The following is a 14,572-nucleotide window of genomic DNA, read 5'->3' as shown; positions in this document are numbered from 1 at the left end:
TCGCTCACTGGAGCGCTGGGCTGTGGAGGGAGCGGCCTGGTGTCGGCCCAGGGATCTTGGCAGATCCCGACTCTGTGGTCATGATGACGTGGTGACCCGACCGAATTCAGCCCGCTCTCTGATGAAAACGGGTCACAGGAATGAAAAACAAACTGCACTCCTGTGATCCATAGAAGTACAGCCAAACGAGCTTGGCTGTACTTCTCCTTTAATCTATCATACTGGACTTGGAATGTACTGTACTAAAATCAACAGACTTATATATATCAATCCTCATGACCACAAATTCCCATTTCATGGTATAACTTTAAGCAATATATAAGGTATTTTATCAATATATCAAAAGGCAACCATATATATGAAATAGTGACCACGCATGTAATCACATTTTAAACACTGAGGGGTCCTATTTTGGCCAGATTCACAATAAGTTCTCACAAATGTGCATGTTTATGCTAAGAAAATAAATTACTTTTGTCTTATTTTTGGGTCAACAGTAATGACCAGCCAATTGAATACGGGCAACTTTTATTCTGAGGATGGACACTGATGTCTGCCCTGATACAGAGGTGCTTGCTGATATAGTAACCAGATCAGCCAGGTTGGGTTAAACTGTCTTTTTAATCTAAAATTTAGCATCCTGAAGATTTCAGCTGCAAGCCATATAGTGTTTCATATATTTTCATATAATTTCTATTCATAGCATTATTTGTATTGCAATTTGTGTGTTTATGCCTAAGAAAAGATTTCTGGTTAGCTGCGAAAGATAGCAGAAACAATCAGAAGTACCGTAGTCCTTTCAACACAAGGGCATACAAGCTTAAAAAAGTAAAACATTCTATAAATGTTATTGATAGAGGTATCCATTCTTTCTCTTACAATGTATTCATATTTATGTATTAATTTAAGCTGGTCAAATACACATACATAAGATAACGGCTGAAATTAAATAACAATCTGAATAGAAAAGTACTTTTTTTCCATTCTCAGTACACATAAACATATGTTCAGTGAGCAGGGTTGGGTGCATCTCAGAAGCCTATAAGCAGAGAATTCTGAAGCCCCCCTTATGCAAGAGTCCCCAGAGTTATCCTTACATCAGAGTCCTCAGAGTTCTCCTTTACAGCATCCACATACTGGAATCCTCATCAGGGCTGATCTCCCTACCCCCCACAATCCTCATAATGATACATTCCTTCCCCCCTCCATACTGATAATGAGATTCTCCCCCCGCCCCTGGAGCTCCCAGCCATTCAGGGGCTCCTCAGGAGCTGTTAGGGGATTTTTTGAGTATTTTTGTGAGAGTGTCAGCAGGAGGTGAGGGGTGGTGTGTGTCTCTGCATGGTTTTACCAGTGCCTTACCTCACCACAGTGGTCCCGGCTCCCGAACAGTGCTCTCTTCCTCCTCCCTCATTCAGCCCTGTGACAGCTTGGTGTAGTTCCCCATCTGGTTGTCAGCACTGACACTTTCCTGGCCTCACCTTGTCCTCCCTACACTACTCTCCGGCTCTCCACTCCATTCAGAGCTTCTCATTCAAATTTTTTGGGGGGGGGATCTCCTGGCTGCTGACATTGCATTCTGACCTGGATTCTGCTTGCCCCATCACAGTGACAGGGCAACTGCACAGGCCCCCTGGAGCATGGGCGGGGTTGCAATTGCTGCTACACCTATGGGGGGAGCAGTAGCATAAATAAACTGCCTGCAACTGCTTGCGACCCCGAACCCATGGAGAGAGAGGCACAGAATTTTCTCTCTCCAGATGAGTGTGGCATGTGCCCCTCTATGAAGAGCGCTTGTAGGCACATGCCTACAGTGCCTCATGGGAAATCTGAACCTGTCAGTGAGTTATTTGATCTACAAACTTCAAAACTTATGAAGTGCTTGTGGTTGCACTTTGCAATGTTTTTCAACTTGTAATAAAAAGAGCCTAATTACAGTGCCTTGCGAAAGTATTCGGCCCCCTTGAACTTTGCGACCTTTTGCCACATTTCAGGCTTCAAACATAAAGATATAAAACTGTAATTTTTTGTGAAGAATCAACAACAAGTGGGACACAATCATGAAGTGGAACGAAATGTATTGGATATTTCAAACTTTGTTAACAAATAAAAAACTGAAAAATTGGGCGTGCAAAATTATTCAGCCCCCTTAACTTAATACTTAGTAGCGCCACCTTTTGCTGCGATTACAGCTGTAAGTCATTTGGGGTATGTCTCTATCAGTTTGCACATCGAGAGACTGACATTTTTGCCCATTCCTCCTTGAAAAACAGCTTGAGCTCAGTGAGGTTGGATGGAGAGGGTTTGTGAACAGCAGTTTTCAGTTCTTTCCACAGATTCTCGATTGGATTCAGGTCTGGATTTTGACTTGGCCATTCTAACACCTGGATATGTTTATTTGTGAACCATTCCATTGTAGATTTTGCTTTATGTTTTGGATCATTGTCTTGTTGGAAGACAAATCTCCGTCCCAGTCTCAGGTCTTTTGCAGACTCCATCCGGTTTTCTTCCAGAATGATCCTGTATTTAGCTTCATCCATCTTCCCATCAATTTTAACCATCTTCCCTGTCCCCGCTATAGAAAAGCAGGCCCAAACCATGATGCTGCCACCACCATGTTTGACAGTGGGGATGGTGTGTTCAGGGTGATGAGCTGTGTTGCTTTTACGCATAACATAACATTTTGCATTGTGGCCCAAAAGTTTGATTTTGGTTTCATATGACCAGAGCACCTTCTTCCACATGTTGGTGTGTCTCCCAGGTGGCTTGTGGCAAACTTTAAACGACATTTTTTTATGGATATCTTTAAGAAATGGCTTTCTTCTTGCCACTCTTCCATAAAGGCCAGATTTGTGCAGTATAAGACTGATTGTTGTCCTATGGACAGAGTCTCCCACCTCAGCTGTAGATCTCTGTAGTTCATCAAGAGTGATCATGGGCCTCTTGGCTGCATCTCTGATCAGTCTTCTCCTTGTATGAGCTGAAAGTTTAGAGGGACGGTCAGGTCTTCGTAGATTTGCAGTGGTCTGATACTCCTTCCATTTCAATATTATCGCTTGCACAGTGCTCCTTGGGATGTTTAAAGCTTGGGAAATCTTTTTGTATCCAAATCCGGCTTTGAACTTCTCCACAACAGTATCTCGGACCTGCCTGGTGTGTTCCTTGTTCTTCATAATTTTCTCTGCGCTTTAAACGGACCTCTGAGACTATCACCGTGCAGGTGCATTTATACGGAGACTTGATTACACACAGGTGGATTCTGTTTATCATCATTAGTCATTTCGGTCAACATTGGATCATTCAGAGATCCTCACTGAACTTCTGGAGAGAGTTTGCTGCACTGAAAGTAAAGGGGCTGAATAATTTTGCACGCCCAATTTTTCAGTTTTTTATTTGTTAACAAAGTTTGAAATATCCAATACATTTCGTTCCACTTCATGATTGTGTCCCACTTGCTATTGATTCTTCACAAAAAATTACAGTTTTATATCTTTATGTTTGAAGCCTGAAATGTGGCAAAAGGTCGCAAAGTTCAAGGGGCCCGAATACTTTCGCAAGGCACTGTATCACCTGATGCCACTGATATTGCAGGACTACAAGCTATCATTTAGGGATGGGCTTGGAATTAGTCTGTGAGGGTCACTTACTATAGTAATAGAGAACATTTATCTTAGATTTCTTAATTTTTTTTTTTCTCACTTCATGGGAATTTTTTTTTTTTTGTTATGGGAATTTATTTTAATCATTGAATTATCTTCACACAAAAATCTTGAGTTTTTTTTTTCAATTTCCTTTGCACATGATTGGGCTTTAATTGTAAATGTAGCTTCAAGCCCAACTTAATTGTATCTGATCACCACAAAATGAAAAAGCTATTTAAAGGACAGGTATATCACAGTGCAGTTCCTTCTGCACTCCTGTTACCAATTGTAAGCCAATAGAGGGCTAAAGCCCGCTATCAACTCATGTCACTCAGTTGATCCAGGCTCAGGAAAGATCCCGACTTTACAGCCAAGATCAACCCAGGTGCCTGGACCAGCAGCTGGCTCAGCCTCACGGCATGCCGCTGAGAGCCTGAGCCAGCCCCTCCACAGCCTAGCACTCCAGTGAGCGCTGAAGGGGCAGAGCAGAGAACCGGTGACTGACAGTCATGGCTCTCTGCTCAGAGTGTAGGGGGAGAAGTGAGCAATCAGTGGTGTTTGATTACTCAGTTCTCGGGTTAGAGCCGGCGTTGGACCACTGCAGCTGGAAGTGGGTGCTGCAGTCATCTAGGTGAGTATGATTTTTTATTTTTTTTGTTTTTTTATTCCCGCACATCTCTTTTAATACATTTTTAATAGTCAAAGGAAACCCACCCATCTATCCATATCTGCATGCTTTATTTTGCTGTGAAATAACTTTGAAAAACACTCCCCTGTCATTTCTAGCTACGGCCATCTCAAGTAAGTACAGATGATTTATATAACACTTACTTCCTGCAATCCTTCTGCTTTTAGCTCAGGCATGCAGACAGGAGGGTGTGCTTAGCTGAGAAAGCCCATCCTCCCCTCCTCCATATGAAAGAAAAAAAAATGCCCCTTGCAGACTCCTGGGATATATGACATCATTTTGGACTAGGCCAGAAGCCAGGAAGCAACTGAAGAAAAAAACATATTAGACAGGTAAACATAATATACTTACCTATCTATTTACTAATGTGAGCTGCATAAGAATTAAAATAGTAAATGTTCATTAGGAGAATAATGTTTCACTTTCACTTTGTTGCATTAATAATGCTGTATATAAAGCATTATCTATAAAAGAGTGTCCATTTTCATATAGATGGTACTTCTGGAAATATGGAAGCCAAGAAATAGTACTCTTGTGACACAGTTTGTCCTTTCTGGTCTCCCCTCTGACCCACGCCTCCAACTACCTCTCTTTTTGCTCTGCCTGTCAGTTTACCTGTTGACTCTTTTTGGAAACTTAATGATCATTCTGTTAATTAAAGCAACTCCAGCACTGCAAACACCAATGTACTTTTTCCTTATGAATTTATCTTTTGTGGATATATTTTACTCATCAACTATTACCCCCAATGTTATGGCCAATATCGTCTCTGTAAACAAGACAATCTCTATCCCTGGATGTGCCACCCAGATGTTTTTCTTCATTGACCTTGCAAGCTCTGAAGCCATGCTCCTGGCTGTGATGGCCTATGATCGGTATGTAGCCATATGTAAACCATTGCATTACACAACATTTATGAACCAAGCAGCCTGTTTTCTGCTTATCATCTCAGTATACACTGCAGGATTTCTCAATTCACTAACACATACATCTTGTGCATTTATTCTACCATTCTGCCATTCTAACGTTATTAACCATTTCTTCTGTGATGTCAATCCTATTCTAAAACTTTCATGCAAAGATACTTTTCTCAATGAATTGTTATTATTTCTCATTGCTGGGTCCATTGAAGTGGGTTCCTTCTTATGTATAATGATATCGTATAGTTATATTTTGTTTGCAGTATGTAGAACGGGCTCCTCTAGAAGTAGGATCAAGTCACTCTCTACCTGTGCTTCTCACTTTAGCTGTGTGGCTTTATTCTACTGCCCAGTGTTCTACATGTACTTACGTCCAACATCTGCCTATGTGGTGGACCAGGACTGGGTGTTATCTGTGTTCTATACAGTAATCATACCAATGCTGAATCCCATCATCTACAGCATGAGGAACCAAGATGTAAAAAATTCTTTGAAAAAAATGAGATTCTGTCTTGATGTACAGAGGTAATCTTACAAAATAAAACATAAGATTACAATTAGATACATGAATTTACTACACGTAGCATGCCTATATCTTCCATAGTGTATCTATAGGCCCTCTGTCCCTCCAAATTAACCCTCCAGTAAATATTTTATGGTACATATCCCAATTTTGCTTTTCTAATAACGGCATCTTCCCCCTTATGTCTCAGTATATTGTATTTGATTATTGCACAATTCTGCTCATGACATTTAATTTGCCTTTACATGCTTATATGTATTCTAATTTCATGCACTATGACTACATCCAGAGCCAAGCTAATGCTGTATGCAATTGCCTATTTTTAAATAAAATCTTTTGGTAACAAAAAAGTGGTGTTTGTTTGTCTTGTTAAAGGGATTGTAATGTCAGAAGTTGTTTATTGTCTTAATGCATCAAGATAAAAAAACTTCTGTGTGCAGCAGCCCCCCTTCCCCCCAGCTTCCCCCCAACTCCCCTCCTCATTGGCTGAGATTGCAGCATGGCGCCATTGGCTCCCCCTGCTGTCAATCAAAGTCGGCCAGCCAATCAGGAGAGAGAGGGGGTGGGGACTGGTCACGACTCTGTGTCTAAATAGACAAAGGGAGCTGTGACTCGGCTCGGGTGCCCCCATAGTAAGCTGCTTGCTTTTGGGGGCACTCGACAGGAGGAAAGGGGCAGGAGTACTGAAGAGGAGGATCTTGGCTGCTCTGTGCAAATCCACTGCACAGAGGAGGTAAATATAACATGTTTTTTATTAAAAAAAAATAAAACGAGACTTTACAATCACGTTAATTAATGATTAAAGCTGGTCATAGGGGAATTAAAATTCAGCTGGTGACATTTTTTCTGTGTGTCGCCCTCCTTGTTCCATGTTTGACAGGACACGCTGGAACACTTTTGACGCCCAGCGGCTGCTGCTAACCGGCTGCAGCTGCTGATCAAGGTATTCGGACAGCAGCAGGAGCCACTTTGTTCCAGCAGAGGGGTTCCTCCATCCACCTCACTCATGTGAATGAAGAAATCTGTACGTTTGTTTTTCTTTTTTCAGCTCGTTGGCTGAAAGAAAAAAAAAATGTCAATGCATAGCTTAAAAAGTACATAGAACCACACACAGAAACACACACTCACATACACACACTAGGAGAAAAGCTGAAGGGCTACAGATACTTATGGAAACATTATAGAAAACATGAAAAAGCCATAGTACCCCTGGGTGAAGTGGAACCTTGACCCCTATACTATAAGTTCACAGTCCTATCTGTTTCAGAGCGATCCTTGTGACATGATTGTATGAACATGATTAATAACTTTAAGTCAAAAATAACGATAAATAGAAAGGATGCCTCTTGTGCACACTAATTCAATTATAGAGTACTGTGCAAAAGTTATAGGTGTCAAGAAATGCTGTAATGTAAGAATGTTTTCAAAAATATATTTTTTAATTGTTTATTTTTTAGCAATTTACAAAATGCAAAGTGAGAAAACAGAAGAAAAATTGAAATCGAATCACTATTTGGTGTGACTCCCCTTTGGCTTCAAACCAGTATCGGTTCTTGCACTTGTACACTTGCACAAAGTCAGAGATTTTCAAGGATTAGAGTCAGGTGTATTATTAACCAATTATATCAAGCAGGTACTAATGATCACATTTTTTATATGCAGGTTCAAACACTGGGGTTGATTTACTGAAACTGGAAAGTGCAAAATCTGGCGCAGCTCTGCATAGAAACCAGCTTCCAGGTTTTATTATCAAAGCTTCATTGAACAAGTTATTGGCTACCATGCACAGCTGCACCAGATTTTACACTCTCCAGTTTTAGTATATCAACCTCACAGGCATTACCTGAAATATGAGGTAAGGTTGTGGAAGACAGTTTAAATTACAGGGCATATACAGTACAATGGTAAGACTGAGCACAGCAACAAGACATAAGGTAGTTATACTGCATCAGCAAAGTCTCTCCCAGGCACAGATTTCAAAGCAGACTGGGGTTTCAAGATATGCTGTTTAAGCTCTTTTGAAGAAGCACAAAGAAATGGGTGACATTAAGGACTGTAAACCCAGTGGTCGCCAAGGAAATTGAATACAGCAGATGAAAGACACATCATGCTTACATCCATTTGACATAGCCGAACACATAAACACCCGGGGCGCTCGGCAGCAAGTTCACCTGCCGATGTACGTCCCATAATGCACTGCACGACTGCAGTGCATTAAGTGCTTGTGATTGGCCAAAGCATGCACCTGACCTGCATGCTTTGGCCAATCACAGCACAAAGTTCTGTCAGAGCCATGATTGGCCAAAGGCAGGATGCCTTTAGCCAATCATGGCTCAGGGGCTAACTCCACGCCCTACACTAAAAAAGGCTGCTGCTTAGATGGCAGTCCTGTATAGTGTGTGATAATAGAGAGTAGGCAGGTAATTAGTGGATAGTGAGTTGAGTTAGTTTAGTGCAGTCAGTGTAGTGTACATGCACACCCCACTTTTAAAATGTATAGATATGTTGTAGTCCTGGGTCCTCTCTCAATGCTCCCCAAGTTTTGTGTTCCTGTCACTTATAGTTCGTGAGCAGTGCCATGCCAATCTGACCAATATTTCCCATAGATACCAATGTTAAGGACAGGGAGCAGTGCCATGCCAAGCTAACGAATATTACCCATAGATGCCAATGAGCGTTGAAAGCTGAAAATTGGTCTAGGCAGGAAGGGGGTGAAAGTGCCCTGTATTTAAGTGGTTAACAGGGGGAATTAGAAAAAAAAAACAGCATGGACTCCCCCCCCCCCCCCCCCAAATCTATACCAGGCCCTCTGGGTCCGGTATAGATTTTAAGGGGAACTCCACTCCAAATTGAAAAAAAAAATTGCCGGGCCCCACCCAAATTCATACCAGGCCCTGAGGGTCTGGGACAGATTTTAAGGGGAACTCCATGCCAAATTTTTTGGAAAAATCCATACCAGACCCTTATCCAAGCATGCAGCCTGGCAGGTCAGGATAGGAGGGGACAAGCTAGCGCCCCCCCCCCTCCTGAAACATACCAGGCCGCTTGCCCTCAACATGTTGATGGGGACAAGGGCCTCCTCCCAACAACACTGGGCGGTGTATGTGAGGGGTCTGTGGGTGGGGATATTGGAATCTGGCAGCCCCCCTATGTGAATGTGTATTGTACCCCTATCCATTCACCAAAAAAGTGTACAAAAAAAATAAACACAAAAGATAGTTTTTGACAGGTCCTTTATTCAAAAATAACAAATAAAAAAATAGTGTCCCTCGATGTAAATTCATCATTAATCACGATGCTCGCTGCACCCGAAAAATAGAAAAAATTCAAAGACGCTTCGTCTCTTCTGAGGCGTCCTGCCAAATGATGCTCTTGAGCTTTGACAGCTGTTTTATAGGCAAGGGGCAGGGCCACACAGTTACATCACCCGGTGGCACCGCCCCCTTCTGATGCCACATGAAGAAGGGCCCGGTATGGACTGGGGGGCCCTGGGGGGGGGGGCTGCGCCATTTTTTTCATTTTTTTATCTATATTGCCGGGAGCCGACAATACATTACACCCGTGAGCAAGTTTAAATTACATTTTTTCCTTTTGAAATGTCAGTATTACTGCAACAGGCTACATACATCTTACAGATGTGCCACTTTACAGGCACATTAAGGGGACCCCCAGGTACTATATTTAAAGGAATTTTTCATTTTTATTGTTTCACTTTAAGCATTAATAAAATATCACTGCTCATGTAAAAACGATTGTTTTAAAAAAAGGTTTTTGCATTGATACATATCCCCCAGAGCAGTACCCGGGTCCACATACAATTTTTATGGCAATAACTTGCATATAAGTTTATTATGTTCGTGTCCCATGGACTTTAATAAAGTTTGCATGTTCGCTAGAACTTTTTCCTTGTTCGAGATGTTCTGGTGCAAACCGAATAGGAGTGTATTTAGCCGATTACTATCCAGTAGTGTCATCACAACAGAATTGACAGAAAACAGTGGGACCCAGGTACAGCCATCTACTGTCTGGAGAAGTCTGGCCAGAAGTGGTCTTCATGGAAGAATTGCAGCCAAAAAGCCTTACCTCTGATGTGGAAACAAGGCTAAATGACTCAACTATGCATGAAAACATAGGACCTGAGAGGCAGAAAAATGGCAGCAGGTGCTCTTGTCTGAGTGATGAGTCAAAATCTGAAATAGTTGGCTGTAGCAGAAGGCAGTTTGTTTGCCGAAGGGCTGGAGAGCAGTAAAATAATGAGTGTCTGCAGGCAACAGTGAAGCATGGTAGAGATACCTTGCAAGTTTGGGGCTGCATTTCAGCAAATAGAGTTTGAGATTTAGTCAGGATCAATGGTGTCCTCAATGCTGAGAAATACAGGCAGATACTTAGCCATCATACCACACCATCAGGGAGGCGTGTGATTGGTCATAAATTTATTCTGCAGCAGGACAACTACCCCAAACACACTGTCAAAGTCACTAGGAACCGTCTTCCGTGTAAATAAGAGTCTTCCTGGGATTACATGAAGAGACAGAAGGATTTAAGGCAGCCTACATCCACAAAAGATCTGTAATTAGTTCTCCAGGATGTTTGAAACAGTCTATCTGCCGAGTTCCTTCAAAAACTGTGTGCAAGTGTACCTAGAGGAATTGATGCTGTTTTGAAGGCAAAAGGCGGTTACAACAAATATTGATTTGAATTGGGTGTAGTTTCTGTTCATTTACATTTACATTTTGGTAATTGAAAAAAAAAAAAAGAACCTCATCATGCTGAGCCTAGGTAAACCATGCCACTGGACAGCCCGTCACCCAGGCAAAATTGTAAGCACCCAAAGAAGGACCTTCCCACTCTACTGTAGGAAACAAGGAGATTCGGGACCTGAAATGTCACATAACTACTGATTCAGGTAAGTAAAAAAGGCTTTTAGGCATTTTTTTATTTAGAGGGAGGTGGAGTGTATGGGGCATGTGAGGAAATCTGCCCAAAGAATGCAACACAGATTTACCTGCGTTATTTACTTGAGTTTGAAGGTGCAGCATCAAACTTCAACATTTACAAATTGTGAAAATTGTATCCGGCTATTTTCCGGCTCTGAATATATGTGACTCAAATTAGCAAGAGAACTGTAGAATGCTGGATATGTAGAAGAGCTGGTGAACTTGAAAGGAGGCAGAAGACTCCTACAGTTATGAAAAACATAACACCACCAGTTTTACCAACCTACCAAACTGAAATTTACTGGCATGACACCCAAAATGTACTGGCACAGCTAAGTTTTTACTGGCATTTCCAAAAGCTACAAAATTACAGTTTTAAGTACAAATTACAGTATTTAAGCGACCAAGTGCAATATATAATTAACAATGCAATTTAAAGGAAGATATTCAGATATAAAAATTTTTCTTATGTTTTCTTATGATCCAGTGAGGGTGGGTTATTATAACCCATCAGTTTTTGGCACTTTAGCCAACAGAGAGAGAGAGAAACCGCTTTGCATTGGCCCCCACAGCAAGAGCCAACAGACATCTGACGACCCCCCCCCCCTTCTTTCCTGGCTCAGGAAAAGAAGTCCTTGTCTTCATCAACATGGGGACAAGGTTTTTTGAAGGTATCCTCTCATGTTTAGGGCATGTGACCTCTGTGATTTCTATTTGGTTTTTTACCTGAATTGCCATTATACTCCTGCTATCAAATCCTTTTGTTCCAGGAGTTCCCATATGCCTTACATACAAGCAGTGAAACCTTGCTACCTATGACTCTTGTGCCATACATCTACATATGACTGAAAATCAAAAGCAGCAATATCTTGAGGCTCGATGCCTTTATTCTGAATTTGCCTGCTAGAACCTGTGCCTCCCTTCTCCTTAGTTTTGTTTTTCATGCATGGTCAGAAAGTAAAAGAAAAAAGATTTGCACCTCGGACATTAACCTGGCTACTTTGCTGTTGTAAACAGAATAAATTATATCTTGGCAAGTTCATTTAGAAATGCTCCTTTCTTATCTAAATATATATGAATTTTTCTGAAGACCATAACTAACCCACTGATTTTGAATTTGAAATGGTTGGAATCCTATTAGAACTATAGGCTCTATGCAACTATCCAGGTTACCTTTATAAAAATCCATCTTTCGATGTTACATATATTGTAATAAACCTATGTAACCAGGAGCCACTGGCCGGCTGTGAGATTTCCTAGTCATCTGTCCCCCTGCCGGGTGTGCAGAGCTGTGCAGCTGCAGGGGTGTGTGTTGCTTGTGTGATCCCCTGTTCACTCCCTGCTCAGCCTGTAGTTGAAGGTTCTGTGTGGACTTTACCTCCCTACTGGGTTCTGTGTTAATCCCCTGCTCCCTTCTGCCCCCCCCCCCCCTCCGGCAACAACAGCTTTGAGCCAGTCAGGGGTAAGGAAGACAGACATCATGGATTATGGGAATCGTAGTTCTTAAAGGAGCTCTGCATCACACTTGTGAATGGGGGCCAACAGCTATTGACTTCAATTCCTACAAATCTCTGCACCTGGACGAGGAGAATTTTTTTTTTTATAATCAAGTTTTATTGATTTTCAGGGATAACAAATATAATAAAACAAAAAGCAATAGTAACAAGCATTTTCATATGACATATGATATAGCCATTATGTAACAGATGAGTGTAGCACCCAGAATTATTAGACATATATCAAACTTGACAGAAGAGCATGAATGCCACAAGTTCGTACATCTAAAACACAGTTATGGTGCTGTAGCATGTCAAAGCATCACAAGAAAGAAATGAAAAAAGGAGATAAGGAAAACAAAACATAACCTAGTAAATCAAATCTGAGTATGAGAGATGTAGGAGATTGGGGTGAGTTAAATCGGTATTCTGATATAGAACATATATGGAGTTGCCATAAGCCCAACATGAGTATTGAAAGAGGAGTCCCCTGGGGAAGAAAGGATGTATTCAATCATTTGGTATCTCTGCGGAATAATACATCCGCCCCGACCAGATATCTTTAAATTTCTTGTGTTGATCTTTAACCTCAAGAGCCCATCGTTCTGCCTGCATTATAGTATCAACCTCTTTCTTCCAGCCAGAATAGGTGGGACATGTACTTTGCTTCCAACACCTTGGAATAAGGGATTTCACTGCTTTCAGCAAAAGGGGGGAGTACACGCCTTTTTTAGGCCTTTATGGAAGAAGAGGTCCTGTGAAAAGAAATTGAAATGGGGAGCTGGTAATTGGCCTGAGAGACAGCTTCTTTATCCAGGGTGTGATAGCTTCCCAAAAAAACCTGAATTTTGGGGCAGGACCACCAGATGTAGAGGAGTGTACCCTGTTGGGCACAACCCCTCCAGCATTCATCACTGACGTTGGAACATCTGGGCTAGGTCATGGTGTCCTATACCACCTAGTGAGGAATTAATAGGAAGACTTCCAAATTAACTAATGGAAGAATTGTGAGTTAATTTAATGATCCTTTGTATTTGGGGTGTGGTAAATTCCAGTTCAAGCTCCCTCTCCCAGTCTCTAGGGAAATAAAGAACAGTCGTTGAGCAGGTGCTTAACACCAGTTTGTACATTTGGGACAATAAATGTCTGGAGTTGGGGAGTTGCCAACACATGACTTTAAAGGGAGCGAGATCAGCACTAAAGCGTACAGAAGAGGGGAGCTTTAATAATTTCCCAGGCAAACTAATCCAGATCAGGACCAGTCTATAGAGGAGAGCAAAGAGTATAGACCTATCATGGGGGTCTGTGCTCTAAATCTGGGACAACGGAGCCAAGGAAATGAGCTAAGCAGACCTGCTGCTATGCCTGCCCACCCTATATCCAGGACAGAGGACAGATCTGCTTCTAAGTCTGCCAAGCTGCACAGAGACTGAGCTAGAAGAAGGTAGATGCTACATTTCCAAGACCAAAGCTGTTCTGTCTGAGGATCTGGGTCCTGACTTTTGGAATCTCTAGACTGCCTAGCCATTGGGACCAGACTAGTTGCCTGCAAGGAGGGGTGTGCTAAATTTTTGCCACACTCTAGATACTGCTCTTTCACAGTCGTTTATCTACATTCACCACAAACACTCTTAAAGTGGCAGTTCACCACCTAAAGAAAGGCACCACTGGAAGCCGACCAAAGTAGACTGGTAGGCTCAAGGTACTTTCTGCTATCTTACCATCTTAACGAGGTACCCCATACACTAGAAACACATACTCTCACCCGTTGCTGGGGTTCTATAGTTTGAAAACATGGACCTTGTTATTCTTCTGAGCTAGCTGATATGGTGTATGGACTCTAGTTGCACCTGTTATAGTTCATTTTAACTTAAATATACTCTGTTGAGTGCAAATTAGTGGGTGGGAGCTTGACTCCCAAAACGCGTTAGCGGTCTCATCTACAAGGATGTGTTCCATTCCATCTGTGGTGGAATCTTTTAATGCGATTTTATATTCTTCTTGTCTGTGAGTATGCATTTGGCATTTTAATAAAACATTTTATACGGTAACCACGGGTAATGCACTAGGTGTTGCGCCTCCTTTTCTTTCCTTTCGCAAATTAGTGGGTCATTGATCCTTCCCCCATTATAGTGCTCTTAAGTCAGTATATTTCTCTGTCACTGATTTCATTTCATTGCTCCATTTATTTGAATTGCCTTAATACATTTAATTGATATACCTCCAAGTTGCTTATAGTCTATTTTTGTGCATTTTTTATAGAGTGGTGGCTTACTAACTCTTAAGTCACACAGGTGTAAACCGCTTTTAGTCTACAACCAAGCTTCTGTCGGGGTAAGCAATACACCTATTTAGCAATTAATCTTG

General features: G+C 41.7%; 1 protein-coding gene across 1 annotated transcript; it reads left to right on the top strand.

The window, feature by feature from the left end:
- Nucleotides 1-4,821: 4,821 nt before the first annotated feature.
- Nucleotides 4,822-5,778, top strand: LOC309554549 (olfactory receptor 5AR1-like; the record flags this gene model as incomplete). The annotated part of the gene is made up of 1 exon (XM_082256289.1): nt 4,822-5,778. The coding sequence occupies one exon, from the start codon at nt 4,822-4,824 to the stop codon at nt 5,776-5,778; it is 957 nt and encodes a 318-aa protein (XP_082112415.1).
- Between the last annotated feature and the right edge of the window lie 8,794 nt (nt 5,779-14,572).

This window comes from Pelophylax lessonae (genome assembly GCF_965119305.1).
Source record: "Pelophylax lessonae genome assembly, chromosome: 4".
Lineage (NCBI taxonomy): Eukaryota > Metazoa > Chordata > Amphibia > Anura > Ranidae > Pelophylax > Pelophylax lessonae.
This window is presented reverse-complemented; position numbering and strand designations above follow the sequence as displayed.